The following is a 16,432-nucleotide window of genomic DNA, read 5'->3' on the forward strand; positions in this document are numbered from 1 at the left end:
ATAAAAATGAGAGCAGTTAGTTCAGAAGTAAATTTTAACACATCTACAGCCAGAAGGAAGGAGTCCGTTGAAAACAAACAGACAGTATAATACACTAATAGGATAGTACAATTTCTAAGCATCCAAAATTGTTCACTGAATGGAGTAAAACTACATTTATCAGTTAGTTAACAACATGAAAACCCTAAGCAAAATTCAAAAATGAGAGAACTTACAGAAAACCATAACAATTTTTTTTTCTTATATTTACTATAAAAGAAGTCTTCCTTGAACATTCAGTACCTTGAGCTTGTGCCCTGGCTGTCTGCAGAATCAGCATCACAATGTCTAAGGGATCCTTTCCAGAATGGATGCTGCAATAGGTCTGTCCAATTCAGCCTTTTGAAAAGCAACAAACAAACTGAAAAAGCAGTGTGGCAAGGTACAGCTCCACAAAGAGATACCAGACTAGGTTTTGACCCCAGTGACACTACAGGGCAATTAATCCTGTTGTTTGCTTTTATTTTGTCAACAAATAAATTTTCTTACAGGACAAACTTTTTGCCTCAAATCAGAATGGATAATTCACACAACACAGAGGTATGAGACTAAGAATGAAGGAAACTGCATAGCCACTCCCAACATTATCTGAGCTACCTTATAAATTATGATCTTATGTTATTTCACAATATAACTGTATCAGCTATAAATCAAAGCCTCATAAGACAGATGTGTCCATTGCTCTGGAAAAGCAAACCAATCCAATTTTAAAACTGCCCATCATTTCTGTTACAAAGTTATCTATTTAGCACTAGCTACAAAAATACAGATATACGTATTTAAAACATTAATTCTGTATATCTTTATATAAGAAAAAGCATGGTTTGCTCTTTTATATGAAGGATGAAGTGATTTTTGCACTCTTTGTCATCTACAAAATACTATACATACAGTACCATAGCAATTATTTTCTCCAAAGGTGAAAAAAGATGATGTAAACAACTATCATGGATTAGACAGTTTACCTTTTCTGAGGATTCTTTTGAAGCAACCCATCAAGCAAACTAATGAACTCAGCAGAAGGTTTGTGAAAAGCAGAACCTGTAAATAGAAGCACTTGAGAAGGTAAGTACTGGGCAGCAAAAACAACTGTCACACAATGAAGATTAAATCATTATCTACAGATCATGCTAGAAGAGTTTTCTTTAATAGTAATTTCATCTGAAAAAATCTGAATGTATGAAGAATCTTAAATCTACCCTCCTAAAAAAACCCCAAACCAAACAAGCTACCAATTCTCAGTCACCAAACTAATTAAAATTGTTTATATGTTAAAAAAAGCACCCTCCAATTGTCATATAGCTATTAGCAAGAAATAAAGTGGAGTTGAAATCTGCTTAAACTGAAATTAAATTTCCCCCAACCATGATAACTTTAAGAGGACCATTGTTGCAGCCCATTATACAAAAAAGGTTTCCAAAATTCTTATTTAACTGAGACAGACTCTACTTCTGAGAGCTCCGAATTATGAAATGCACTTTATCCACTTGGAAGACAAAATCTCTCTTACAATTGAAACAAGTTTTAATTCTACAGGTCACCATTTTCACTACATTACTATGAATTGAAAAAAGCCACTAATATTCAAGGGTCTCCATGAATACCACTGATGCCCAGAATGACCGAGATGAAAAATTCCATCCCAGAAGGTAGATTTACTTTTAATTATTAACACTAAACGGTATGCCTGTCTGTCAAAAGAGAAAGAAGTATTCATCATTACTGGGGAAAAAGTTCTTACCAAAGAAAGGCAACGCTAAAGTTCACTTTGGACAACTAACATTCCTGCAATCAGCCACAGAAGAAATAGTGCAAAACAAAACTTTAAGTATTACTCTGAATTGATTCATTAAACAATAACGAATGTTACCCTCTGGTCTAGGTGGCAATGGATCTTCACATAGTATCTTTTCGATTAATTCAGAAAAGCTGTCTGAGAAGAATGGTGGTCTTCCTACAAACAAACAGAACCACATTTCACAGATTAGGCAAACTTCAAAATGGCTGTCAGGTGCAATGATAGATGATGAGCTCATTTTCCTGAGGAAACATCCAAAGAAATAAACACCCTCAGCCTGAATTCTATTTATCAAGTTCTCTTGTCAATTTAAATACAAAATTCTTCTACTATGAACAGCAAGAGACCGCTGACAGAAGAGGCAGCAACAATGGCTTGATCAGCACATTGTTTAAGACTTCAGAAAGTTCCACTGCAATTGTGATGAATTTTTCCTTCCAGGTGCAGCCAATGCTAACAGGTACTTTACCTGCAGGAAACGCAGTGACTCTAGTTTTATACTAATGAAACAGTTTTCTCTTTCAAAGGTCAAAATAATGCACCCAGAGTTTAATACTGAGGTGAAAAACACTAAAAACTGTCAGAATTCGAGGACTGATATAATTTTAAATCATACTATTTAAACAATACACATTGGTTAGTATAATATTTAGATCACAATCAAAAGGACAACTTAACAGTATTACTTCACTTATTTGATAAAGACCATTTGGGGTTTTTTTTTAAAGTACAGTTAGCATATTCTTCAAGAAATCTTTAAAACCTGTCTTAAGCTTTTCTATGTCTTAACTTCCCTAGAAAGTTAACAACAATTTACTCTGGGACCATGACCTATGTTTCCATTATCACAGATATTAAATAGATACACAAACTTACAACCTGAGAACATTTCATGAAGTAAACATCCCAAGGACCACAGATCACTGGCTTTGGAGAAGTCTGCTCCCTTTATTATTTCTGGAGCTGTGTATAACGGAGAGCCTATAAAATACAGTATGTATAATGCACTTTGATTATTCATTCAGCATTCAACATTTATCCTGCTTCAAACTTTGTCTCCCTGCTTCAGTGAGTTAGGGATTATCTTCACTTAGTATAAGAAGAGTGAAATGCCAAATGTAAGTAGTTTCAAAGGAACTTCTCTCCTATACCTTTACTGAATTATGTAGGTTTATATATGCTATTTTGTTGTTTATTTCACTTCTATGAACCAAGCTGGCTTGTGCTATACTTTTCTAACAGTGATTAATGCAAAGAATGTTTTGATATTCCTTGACAGCTTCCAGGGCCAAGCAAATTGAGCAGAATGGTAAATCAACATAATTCTCAGGTGAGTAACAGAAATAATTATGTTACATCAGGTTTGTTTTGGGTTTGTTTTGTTTTGTTTTTTTTTTTAAAGCTATCACAAGACATAAACCTTCATGAAATTAGAAAACTATTACAAAAACAAGGTAGCTAGCCAACTGGATCACTGATCTAAACTAGTTATAGCTATTTTCACACTAAAACACTATGAAAATATCACATATCAAATTATAGCAGCTTAATCAAAACCCATTTTGTCTTAATAAAAGAAATATACAGTTCCTATTTCTACGGTAGTTCCCACCTAAACACTAACTCAGTTCTCAAAAATCTCCCCCAAAATTACACAAACTCAGCAAATGTGCCAATTCCATAGTCCTTTAAAAAGTTTATTTTGGATTGTTTTGTTCTCAGTGGGTTTTTTAAGTGACCAAAGGTCATTAACCATACACATCAAAACAGCTGTTCTGAAAGGCAACAGGAAAGAGATTAGATTTGTATTTCTTCCTGAATAAAGATCTGTTCTTGGTCTTAGTATTTCCAGTGTGGACTTTCAGCAGGAGACAACAAAGTGTTAAGAAAGCTCTCTTTGTTTCCATAAAATATTGCCAAAAATTCCATTGTTCCCAATAACAGTAACTGCTACGACACATCATTATCTTGGAAACAGAGGTCTGTGAGATGCTCTAAGATGATACTAATGAAGGAGTCAGAAAATTAAAACCAAGTTTCTAATTTCTTCTTATTTGATGAAAAAATAACATAGTATTTGCACCCTACTGCATTTGTATAAATCTGCCTATTGAAACTAAAGCACAGTGACTTTCTCATACTTTAAAAATAAATGATAATTTTTAAGTAAAAGGTACAGAAACAGTCAAGCCTCAATCTAGAAATCACTTGGACCATTTGCATCAAAAAGGACAATGAAAGTACAGCACTGCAAAGCCTCCAATGAAAGAAGCAGCAGTTCTGTGTAGTACTTACTGAATTTTGTGTATACGTTTAACATGAAGTTAATGAAATTTAGTCCTAGACCTTACAGACAGCATTTGTAGCACAGACTTTTTAAAAGTCCGTAACTCAAATTCTTCTTTAATTTTAAATCACTTTTATACCTCCAATGTCAGTGATTTCTTCATTCTCCAATTACTACTTTATAACTGGAGCACAAAAGGTTGCAAATAAGTGATTCTTGTTGCTACTTCCTTTAACCTTTTTTTTTTTTTAAATACACTGTCATATATCAACTAAATATCAGCAATACAATTTCACCAGTTAGAAAAGCCAGTTGCAGTTTGAACTCTGAACTTCCAAAGTTTTAGTCTTCATCAAATAGCAATTAATAATTAAGCCTACTCAGCAAATCCAAAGCAAAAATTAAAATTTGTAACTAATTAGCCACCTTGAAACATTTTCAGATCTCATTCATATACTCAATTGGGGGGTTTTGTTTGGTTTGGGTGTTGGGTTTTTTTTTAATTCTTGAAATTTTGCTTCTATTTATTTTTTCAAAGAAAAAATCAAGAACTGTTTATAAAATAATGAAAACATGCTCAGGATAGACAGTCGGTACGTTAAACTGTATTTGATTTGATGTCAAGCTGCAAAAAGAAATTTAAAATAAGTGACCTCTGGTTATGTTACGTTAAAAGTTTATTATACAAGTATACTACAGTCTATAATCACCTACATACAAGCTTCAAACCAAAAAATAACCTGAAGTCTATTTACAAAAAGCAGGAGAGGTCACGAATTGTTACTATGTCATGGATTTTATGACAGACAGAAGTATATTTTTTCAAGCTCTTAAACCGGCTTTGTGAAACTTAGAATTACCACCATATACTTGTAAATACAGTTTCTTTCCTTTCTACTCACTTGCAGGTGTTGTCCCCTCTGTAAGTTATAATCTCTCTGAACAATCTTCCTTAAGAGCTAAATTTTGGTTTTGAGCTTACTTAAAAGATTCCCCATATGCAGGATACATTAAACTTGCTTACAGAAAATGTACAGATCACACTTTCCATTGCAAAGACAGGCAAACACATTAATCTTTAAAATGGTAAGACAACAGAATTAAATATTGAGTTTCTCTAGAAATTTAATCTGCCCTAACAGAACAATAAACAACTCTTATTTCAAGGTCTTCTCTCCAAATTACTACAAAGGCTTTTTCCAACTTTCATTCTGTCCCTTCAGTATAAATTAATTTTGGCTAGTAAAAATATCATACCTCGAAATTTATTTTTCAGGTATCTTTGTGGAGTGCTTTCACTGACATCTCCTTCACCTTCTTCAGATCCAACTAAAGCAAAAACTTCTTCCAAGTTTTCACCATCCACTTTAGCCAAGCAAAAATTACTGAATTTCAAAGTGCCAGACCCTTCCAGCAGAATCTAGAAGAATAAACAAAATCTAACATACAAGTATCACATACTAAAACTGATGACTGCTGAAATTTCCAAAGTATAAATAATATACTAAAAAAAAAAAATATTTGCAATCTCAAACCATTTAAGTAGAGATGATCACTATAACCAAAAAAGCTAAAGTTTTTCTTTTAAGTCAACATCAATAACTGTCTTTTTTCTTATAATCAAAAAATTACAGAATCTCAACATAGAATCCTTAAGAGGTTTTAATGTGCACTTTTTTTTTTACTCATTATTAAAACTAAATGAACAACAATATTACTATAGAAAATAAAGTAAAAGTATAGTAAAACTGTATAGGAAAATAAAAGTGGAGTAAAAGAAACAGCTTCATTTGAGGAAAATAAAAAGTGAATCTTTCTAATTTTATTTAGCAGAAAATTCCAAAGATTTTGTCCAATGATGATGACAGTTTTCTCTCTGCGGTCACTGCTTATTGTTGTAATTAAAAGCTTCATCATCTCAAAAATGTTGTTTGGAGAAATAGCCCATTCAGTCAGATGGCGGGGGCAGGGCAGGGGCAGAGGAGTGTAGGAAAAAAAAAGAGCAGTCTCACTTTAGCACTCTGTATTTTGTGTTCAAAGGAGTACTTTACAGCAACTTTGTTCTTTGAAAGAATAGAGTCATCCCCATTATGCTTTCTTAGTATTTTTTTTAGTGCTTTTGGACCCACAAATGACAGAGACTAAGTATAATTGTGCAAGATTTTACAGAAAATTCAGACAAGGGCAACTTGATCACTTACAGATCAAGACCAAAACCAATTACTGTTAAGCAAGAATTTTTGGCTATAGTTATATTCTGGTGCCTACGTAAATTAAAAGCAAATATGGACTTTGACAAAACTATAAATAAATTCCATACATACACACAAAATCAGAAACTACATAAAGAGTTGTATTTTCACGGAAGAGTAAGATGATAATTTAAATGGCATTTGGAAACAATAGAGGACATTAACATAGAGAATAATTATAAATATAATAGAGAATAATAATAATAAATATAATAGAGAACATTAACAACGAAAGCTTAGTTAACTTTACTCCCTCCTTAGCCTTTTCTATGACTTCAAAATATTCTGCAGCATGATAGAATAGGTATAACAATGAAGTTATATGTCCAAAGACAAGAGAACTAAAATCCTTCATTAATTCAAAACAGTACATCAAATCAAAAAGCATCTATCACATTTTATCAAATAGACAACTGGGAAAGAAATCAATTAGATCATAAAATATTCAAGCTATAAACTTGTCTCTCATTGTCTTCACATATATTATAAATCTCAGCTGGCCTCCAACCTGAGGTAAGCCTTTTCCAAACAGTAAAATAGAAATAATGAATTAAATGCCAATGGCATACAAAGGAACATGCAGTGTCCCCTATAAATAATACTCCTTCTTACCTTTCCAGGTGTCAGGTCACAAAAGATAATTCCAAGCTTATGAATATGGTATAAACCAGTAATTAAATCAACACCAAATTCTCTCACTACATCTTCAGGTAGATGTTCGTCCTGAGCAATAACAGATTCTAGAGAACCACCTGAAATACGGTTACACATAGTTAGCAAGTGCATATAAAGAAGATGCCACACAAATAATTCCCAAGGACATTATATAAGCTTCTTCAAAAGGTGTCAAGCAAAAATCATTATCAGTAGATATTAAAAATATTTTCTGAGATTATCTAATAGTTACAAAATCTAAAATATACAGAAAAAAGTTATTTCCAATACTGTGACAAAAATCATCATTTTGACTACAACTGAGTGCATGACTTCAAAATCACTTTAATATTGCTTTATTTTAGAAAGGAAACAGAAGGGAAAAAAGAAACACAGAAACTGTGTCACATCACAACGTAATACCCAATGGGTTTATTCAAATTCCTTAACCAGATCCCTGCTGTATGAGTTAAAAGAATAAACGGTACCAAGAGCAGGCTACCAACTTGTGCGAACAAGTGCTAAAGCTTATGACAGGCAATTTTCCACTGAATTCACAGACAACAGAAATAGTAAAACTGGGTTACATTTCGGGGTCCTGAGGTCAACAACATTCAAGACAAATTCTTTTGTTTGCTCTTCACATTGTATTTCTGTACAGTCCTTTTCTTGACTCATGTGACCCAGTTCTTCCATTTCCATCCTTTTCTCTCATTTTTCTTTTTTTTTTCTTTTTTAAATAAAAAAATAGTTAAGAAAGCAAAACAAAACAAAAATACCCAGGATTAAATTTTCATTTTCCAGGCTTCTCTCAGAAATTCCAAATTCCTGCCCCAGCAAGTCCTACTAGTATCTCTCCGAACTTCTCATCCTAACATGAGACCCTTTTCTGTCCTTCCAAAATCACCACTCTCCTTCTCCACTAAATCCCAACCAACTCTTCCTCTGTTTCTGATTAGATTACACCCACAAAGCCTTCCAAATAGCCCTCATGTATATCCTCTACCACCTGTGTCCTTCCCTGGGCTTCAGATTCACTCTTCATGCTTCTCCCCACTGACTGTTACTCTTTCTCTGTCCTGGCAAAAATCTTTCTTCTTCCCCCATCACCTACCTCCTCACATCCCACTGACTCTCAGGCATATCATCAGATTCATCCCATTTGAGCCATTCCTGTCCTAACTGTTCATAGGACTTGGACTTCTGCTAATCTCATTTCCCACAAGCTCCTTGCTCAGTCTTTCTCCTCCTTCCTACCCCAGTCTCCTATCCTAAACTCCACAGTCCCATCTTCCCCAAAATCCCTTTCCTCAACCTCAGTTGGGTTATCTATATTTTAGTCAAATCATACACGTTTTTTAAAAAAAAAAAAAAGACACCAATTTAAGTCCCTGATGAAAACAGGGATAAGGAGAGCTTTTCACAGAAAAGGATACTAGATTTTTTATTGTAAATCACATAATAGATTTTCTTGAGCTTTTTTCCCTTTGCTCAGTAATTTCTTTCAGAGAATAGCAAGACTAAAACATCTGTCATCACAGTATTCTTCAAATTCTTCAACACTGCTGAATCTTAAAATTATTTTCTTTCTAAGCCTTTTTTATTCTGTTTAGTAAATCAGTCATTCCTTTAAAACGAAGCCCATATTACATAGCTATAGTAAATCCATCATGTTTAATTACTGGTTTTTATAATGTAGAGAACTACATACAGAATAATTCCATAATATAACCAAATACACACACACAAAAAAAAAAGTGAAACCAGCAACACGGAAGTACAATGCATCTGATAACAGAAACCTTTGTCACCTTGAGACAATTGAGAGATCTTCTATATTTCAAAAGTAGTTTTCAAGGCTCTACAAAATTATAAACACTTATAAATAGACTAAGACATGGATTTAAGTTAGCTTCAAGACACACTCCTTGCAGCAAACTGCAATACTGCAGGGTAAAGATACATGATAATTGTTCAAACTGTACTTAATAAAGGGCTGCCTGTCTAAAAGTTTAAATATGTACCCATAAGTTAGACTAAGCAGATAGACCAAAGCCTCCCTATGAGCCATTAACTTCACTTTTAATCACTGAAAGAAAGAATGACCTGATTTTTTTTCCAGAACTTGTAGCTTCTCTTCTTCACTAATTTTGAAACAGAATTCTGGACAGAAAAAAAGGTTGTGTGTAATACTGACTTTTACTATGAAACGAACTCCAGATACCAAAATCTTAACATGCATCACTTGCACAATTGGCCTTCTTTTCTTTCCATGTGGAGTAAACCAGCTATCTGGAGTTTAAAACATGCAGTCATCACAATTAGAGAAAGCTTTAAAAGATTTCTGTAATGGATTGACAAGAACCTACCAAAACTCAGTGAATCACACTAGTCAATTTTGGGTTCTCCGAGCTCCCACATTAACATCTTAACATAAAAGTCAAAATACTTCCACTGAACAGGAGGAAAACTTAAATAATTTACTATTAGCTACAGAACTGCCCCTTGATTAAAAAACTTATTTGAACAATATTAACATTTGTACATTGCAACTTGATTTGCTACTTGCTCTCATTATTGTGCTATAAAATGAACACCAAAGCTGACAGTCTTTAGAAAACTTCTCAAGTAATTTTTACTTAACTATGCTCCAACTATTCACAGTTTTTAAGTTCCCCTGACTAGCTCTAGCTCTTCAGCTATTAAAAAAATTAACATTATGTCACATCAATTAACATTTAACATACATATACAGTGAAGCAAAGAAGAAACACAATTTCAATTGTTTTCTAAAAATGTTTCCAAAAGCAAAAAAAAAATTTATATGTAAATAGTATTCTCGAGTGAATAATCAGATAATTACTAAGCTTTTACAAAGATCTAAGTATTTGTTGTGCAGAAACTGTTATAAGAAATCTCTTACAAATACTTACTCTGTAAATTTTTACCTTTTGAGTTTATCTTACCTGTGCATAATTCCACTACAAGCCAAAGACTGTTGCTTGTTTCATACCATTCATGAAATGTCACTATATTCTTGTGTCTGATTTCATGTGTCAGACGAACCTAGAACAAAGGTTTTAACATACTTAACCGGGGAAAAAAAAAAAGCAATATATATGGAGTTAAGGTGGGAGGAGGAAGACACAATACAACTTTACTCTAGATAAACTACTATTTCTCTTACCTTTTTCCAGTGCACTAAAATTATTCTCCAAGTCAAATATTTTAGTTTTACATGTATGTTGAGAAAAGATAACTTTCCTCACAGACCCTGCCCAACTCACCTCTTTTTAAAAATACAGAAAAAAAAATAGAATGTTCCCTAACCCAAAATTATAAACACTTTTTAACCTTCATGCATCATTAAAACAATAACAAACTGGAAATCAGAATTTGGAATCAAACTTACATTCCTACTTTCTTTTTCAGCAAGAACACTCGTGTGAGGCAATATGCTGAATCCAATAAGAGGAAGTAAAAAGAAATTTTTCAATCACTCTTAATCTTATCAGGCAAGAGCAATCATTCAAGGGTCGCTGGAAATCTGTATTTCTATTATACCTACGCAGCGTAATATCTAGAGAAGCCTCTGTATCTTTTCAGAGTGGTATGTAAGGTTACCCCAAGGGCTTTCTAAAAGGAATATGCTTCTAAGAACAAAATGTTTAAATTGAGCAGATTCATTAACCACCCAATAAATTATCACTGAAACAATGGGAGGAAATAGGAAACTGTATTGAGTTTACACGGCGAGGTTTTGGTAGCAGGGGGGGTTGCAGGGGTGGCTTCTGTGAGAAGCTGCTAGAAGCTTCCCCATGTCCGACAGAGCCAGTTTCAGTCAGCTCCAAGACAGACCCGCCACTGGCCAAGGCCGAGCCCATCAGTGACAGTAGTAGCGCCTCTGGGATAATGTATTTAAGAAGTGGGGGAAACACTGCTGTGGAACAGTAGCCGGAGAGAGGAGTGAGAATATGTGAGAGAACCAACTCTGCAGACACCAAGGTCAGTGCAGAAGGAGGGGGAGGAGGTGCTCCAGGTGCCGGAGCAGAGATTCCCCTGCAGCCCATGGAGGTTAACGGTGGAGCAGATCTCCACCTGCAGCCTGTGGAAGACCCCACGCTGGAGCAGGAGGATGCACCCGAAAGAGGCTGTGACCCTGTGGAGAGCCTGTGCCAGAGCAGGCTCCTGGCAGGACCTGTGGCCCCATGGAGAGAGGAGCCCACACTGGAGCAGGTTTGCTGGCAGGACTTGTGACCCCATGGGGGACCCATGCTGGAGCAGTCTGCTCCTGAAGGGCTGCACCCTGTGGGAGGGAACAAAGATGGAACAGTTGGTGAAGAACCGCAGCCCATGGAAAGGACTCATGTTGGGGGAGTTCGTGGAGAACTGTCTCCCATGGGAGGGATCCCACACTGAAGCAGAGGAAGAGTGTGAGGAGAAAGGAGTGTTCCCCTGTGCCACTCGGGTGGAAGAGGTAGAGAAATTGGGAGTGAAGTTCAGTCTGGAAAGAAGGGAGGGGTAGGGGGAAGGCGTTTAAAGATTTGGTTTTATGTCTCAGTACCCTACTCTGATTTGATTGGTAATAAATTAAACTAATTTCCCCAAGTCAAGTCTGATTTACTTGAAGGTAATTGCTGAGTGATCTCTCCCTGTCCTTATCTCGACCCACGAACCTTGCATTATATTTTCTCTCCCCTGTCCAGCTGAGGAGGGGAGAAACAGAGTGGCTTAGTGGGCACTCGATGTCCAGCCAAGGTTAACCCACCACAAAAACAAAATTTATCTCCTGGAAAAATAAAATATTTGAAATGTCTAACTGTATCAGAGTTTCTTTTCCAGAAAGTATTATTATACGTTTAAAACTGCCAAGGTTTTACAAACCAAAATTGATTTACCTTAAATGCTATTCTTTCATCAAAAATAATTTCTTCATAAGTAAGAAACTGATTATTTACTCTAAGGTATTACTACCACTGGATTTGCACACGTAATAACAAAATAAAGTAAACCACTACATGCAAGTAACTGTTTTTACAAGTTCTTTACCACATCATAGAAACAGTAAGCCTGTAAATTTGGGTTTATGCATGCAATTTAAACAACAATAAAATCAGATGAAGAAATAAATACATTAAGACTATTTAAAGTATAAGAATTTAAAATCTTAAGCTGATCTAAATGGTGCCAAACTCCACGTAAAGAAGCACACAGTTTCTTTTACATTGCCAGTGCTACAAGGATTTTGTAAACTGCATCTTTTCCCAGATTTAGCAGGAAAAAAACATTACTTACCCAGTTTGTTATTTCAGCTCTTTTGCTTTTATCAGTGCAAAGAATGGCAACAAAATTAATTGTCCCCTTTCTTCTTCCTTTATAAACAACTGTCTTACTTCCTCTTCCGATCTCCTCATACAGAACGAAGTTCTCCATACTTAAAGATGCTTTACAGGCTATGGATTGGAAACATGGTATTAGTATCATAAACAAATAAGCCTTTAAAGAAAGGACGAGGAGGGGGGAAGCATTCCAGTTTAATAGCCATTGATGTATAGTATTTACCCTCCCAATTCTCAAAAATAGGGATTACATACTTCCAGCAAGATCAAACATAATTACTTTACAGAAGGACTCCTCAGGAAATGTGATCAAAATTTTGAACAAGTGATAGAATTTTCTACTTCCAAAGCCCTTAACACATTCAAAAAGTTACAGATGGGCCAGTAGTAACAAATTCTAAATATTTTATCTGTAAATAATAATCATACTACCAAACTTAAAATTGCACGTTCTACATAAAACTGCTGTCCAAATGAAAATATTTAATACTGAAAGCCTTGCCAAATAAGATTGCCACTTTTACCCAAGAGTACTTAAGGCAAATGTGCCCCTGCAACTTTTCACAATGTAATTTAAACCTGCCAAATAACTGATTTAATCAACGTGACTGAAAAACAGAGGACTTTGTGAATATTAGTCTTCCTACCAGTGCTAGGCTGAAAGTAGCTCTACCAGCTATAGGACTCAATGTTAAGAATGTTTCATGGATAGAAACAATTCCTTGCAGATAAAAGCTGCATAAATTTGTTGGTAAATGTTGCATTGTGGGAGTCAGGCAGTTCCACAGGAATTTAATTTATATTTGTAACTATCATTTTTGTCTCAAAAATTTTATATGCTTTAATTTACATACTGAAACAAATGAAATATTTGTCATTTGTTGCAAACCCAACAATGGCATTTATAAATTTAAACATTTAGATGCTTTTCATAAAAGCCAGTTAATTCTTTTGTTCCATAATTATTTTCTCTGAGAATCTTGCAGCAATGGGAGAACTGATAACAAAACATTGAACTAACTATAATCCATGAAGTAAGAGTTCTGCACCAGCTTTCCATCCTGCTCCTTGACTATTCCACTGGGTTAAGAGCAGAGACACAGAATCCCAATACCAGCATATTCCAGAAAGAGGATGTATTGCTAACTAGTCCTCAGTCACCACCTTGTAGCAAGTTCTTCCAGCTCCAGAACAGCTTTACATTCAATGCCCCGTTCTTCCAACTACCAATTTATTTAGTTCCAAGACATTTGGAGTTGCTCTTTCTCATTTCTACATGACTTATTCCATTTTTCCATTTTGTTTATAAAATTGTTGTTTTTTCTTCAACATGACCAGTTCTCAATGTAGTTATCCTAAACCCATAGAAAAGCATCATATTGGAGAGGGTTGTGCAGCAACAGGAATGATGGTCAAGGATGGAGAGGAAGGGCTGCTTAAGTAGTACAGCTGCCAAACACCTAATCACAAACCATGAACTCAGTTTCACTTTAACACTTCCATGAGAAACAAAGCTCCCAGAGTGACAAACCAAAGACCAAAATGAAGACCAGGGACTCCCTAAGTTTTCATACAAGACTTCAAGTGAAAATGCAACAAAACACTGGGCAGCACCAGACAACAAAGTGCCTGTCACTAAAATACTGGTTGTTGCCAGAACATCAGCCAGGTGCCAAGTACAACCCAGATGATCCTGAATTTACAACATACATAGGAACCTCATGATTCCAGGATTTCCTTTACCGAAGATAGTTACCCAAGACAGAAGTTTTCTTCCCAAAAAAAAAGAATCTCACAACTAAAATTCAAAAGCCTTCATATTAATACTGTAAATTAGTTTGATTTTATTTAGCACTAAGCAAACAGCTAGGTACAGCCAGTATAACACAGGAAGGGTGACTTTTTTTCTACAGTTATCTATGAGAACAAGGTCATTATAAAACAATTAGTTTGCCAAACACCCCAAGAAAAGCCACAAAGATATAGCATCAGAACAGATGGGGGAGGAGGGGGTCTTCATTTCCCTACCTCTCCTTTTTGATTCACGTAGATCATCACCCCATTCCTTATGTTCTTTTTCTGGAGAGCTTAAAAAAAAACAAAACAAAAACAAAAAAAAAGACTAAGTAACCCATAATATCTTCCCCTACTACACAAAGATTCCAGAACAGCAATGCCATAGAAATGTATCCAGCAAAAGAAATGGCCAACCTACAGCCCACCTCCAAAATTTACATGACCACAGCCCCTTCCTTGCACTTCTTCTTTCCCAGGAATACTTCAAACCCTGACACATGCACCTCATCAAAAGACTGAAGCATATACGTGTTAGATGGATGGAAAATACCTTTATGTTGGTCTTATGAAAGGCATTATCATCCACTCACGCAACAAACTACACAAATGTATGCCAGGCTCCATGACAAGTACAGAAATATCTGGTTATCTGACAAAAGCAAAACCAGTGACACATAAGTGCACATTAGGACAGAGTGGCCATGGTCATGGGAAAGGGAAGCTTTCATTGCTACCTCACAGAATCCCATGGTTGGACTAGACAATCTTCAAGATCTTTTCCAATCTAGATGATTCTGTGATTCTGTGACAGAGTAGCCATGGTCATGGGAAAGGGAAGCTTTCATTGCTACCTCACGACGGGCAGTACTTGCAAATAAGGTGTCCATTAGCTGCTCTGCAAGAGGCTACAGGGAAAAGAGAAGCATTTAGTCTTGCATCCCTGAATCTCAAGAATACTGGCTATGGCATAATTTCAGTATACAAAGCAATGGAGCATGACACATGAGACTAAAGACTGGAACTCGTTCATCGGTTTTGACATAAAGTACAAAGATCAAGTACAGTGACACAAAGAGTGAAAAGAAGTATCTCAAGGCGAGATGGCCGCTGTGAAAGCCTGCCACACCACCACCTGTAACGAAGCAGGTCTGAAACTCCACAGAAGCACTCAAAGCCACAGACTCCAGCTGCAGAAGGAACTGCATTTCCTCTGGGCAGCATGCAGGACCAGGACACCAAGGAGACGCGGTTCCCTCTATCGGTGAGAGAAGGGCCAAAAATACTCTGAACTGAACAGCACGCGCAGGACCCGAGATCTGCAGCCAAAGCCCTGACAAGAGCGGCCGGCTGGGCAGGCCTGAGGCGCCGCAACCCCCGCGACACAGCACCCTCCGGGCCCACCTGCAGCAGAGGGGAGGCTGCCATAGGCGGGACACCGGCCGGCGGGTCTGCAGCCCCTCGGGAAGCCTCCAATGCCGGGGTACCACACACCCCCCGCCCGCTTCGAGCCGGCGCTCAGAGCCGGGGCGGTGAGGGGGCAGGCGCCTGCCTGCGCGCGCCCCCCACGGGAGGGGGCGGAGAGTCCCGCCTCGCGCGCCGCAGGGTTCTCGAGGGCCGTCCGGCACGTGCGCGCGCCGTGAGCTAACGGCCGTCCGCGGGAAACGGCGAGGGGGGGAGAGACAGCCCTACCTGTGAGGCGGGGAACGGAGAGGCGGGCAGCCTAAACTGTCGCCGCGCCGCCGCCATCAACCGAAATCGGCGGAGGCCCGCCTCCGGGCCGGAGTCTCCCATGCCCCAGCGGGAGGGAGAAGGGATCATGGAAGTGTCCCGACGGGAAACTCGTCCCCGCACGCCACAAGAGGGACATCGGCACAACACGAAGCGTGACTCCGGGAACGGGGTTGTCTTTTTCCCTTACTCTAGCAGGAATACATCGCCAGGCCCCACCCGGGGCTGTCCCCTCTCCCCCCCGCGCTCCGCTCCATGGTCGCCACCCCGCGCCCGTATCCAGGAGACGGGGCCAGACGCCGGAAGCAGAGCGGAGCCGCCATTGGGCCAGGAGGCGCCCGCCTCGGGGCGTGCCCGCCGGGCCCGGGCCGCGGGGGAGCTCCCGGATGGGGCGGAGCACCGGGGCGCAGCCGCCCGGGTGCCCGGCCACCGGCAGTGGCGGGCTGCCGGTGGGGCAGGCCGAGGCGGGCGGACGCCGAGGCGCCGCGGGCCCGGGGCGGCCCTCCGGGGCCTCCGGCAGCGCCCCGCCGCTTTGGCT

The 16,432-nt window shown here is 37.9% G+C and overlaps 1 protein-coding gene across 5 annotated transcripts in view; it reads right to left on the reverse strand.

Moving 5' to 3' along the window:
- Nucleotides 1–16,216, reverse strand: part of ULK4 (unc-51 like kinase 4) — a 252,397-nt gene extending 236,181 nt beyond the window's left edge. For 4 of the 5 annotated variants that reach the window (XM_074840823.1, XM_074840813.1, XM_074840835.1 and 1 more), the window contains exons 1-10: nucleotides 15,856–16,216; nucleotides 14,398–14,456; nucleotides 12,326–12,483; nucleotides 9,997–10,096; nucleotides 6,989–7,128; nucleotides 5,382–5,544; nucleotides 2,717–2,818; nucleotides 1,910–1,993; nucleotides 1,005–1,080; nucleotides 283–378 (exon numbers count right to left, since the gene is read on the reverse strand). In XM_074840823.1, coding sequence (XP_074696924.1) covers nucleotides 283–378; nucleotides 1,005–1,080; nucleotides 1,910–1,993; nucleotides 2,717–2,818; nucleotides 5,382–5,544; nucleotides 6,989–7,128; nucleotides 9,997–10,096; nucleotides 12,326–12,463 — 899 coding nt within the window. In that variant the 5' untranslated portion in view covers nucleotides 12,464–12,483; nucleotides 14,398–14,456; nucleotides 15,856–16,216. Of the gene's footprint in view, nucleotides 1–282; nucleotides 379–1,004; nucleotides 1,081–1,909; nucleotides 1,994–2,716; nucleotides 2,819–5,381; nucleotides 5,545–6,988; nucleotides 7,129–9,996; nucleotides 10,097–12,325; nucleotides 12,484–14,397; nucleotides 14,457–15,298; nucleotides 15,370–15,855 lie in introns of those variants that run through there. The other variant, XM_074840841.1, reaches the window with a different exon arrangement.
- Nucleotides 16,217–16,432: the final 216 nt, after the last annotated feature.

Source organism: Strix aluco, chromosome 1, assembly GCF_031877795.1.
Source record: "Strix aluco isolate bStrAlu1 chromosome 1, bStrAlu1.hap1, whole genome shotgun sequence".
Taxonomy (NCBI): Eukaryota; Metazoa; Chordata; class Aves; order Strigiformes; family Strigidae; genus Strix; species Strix aluco.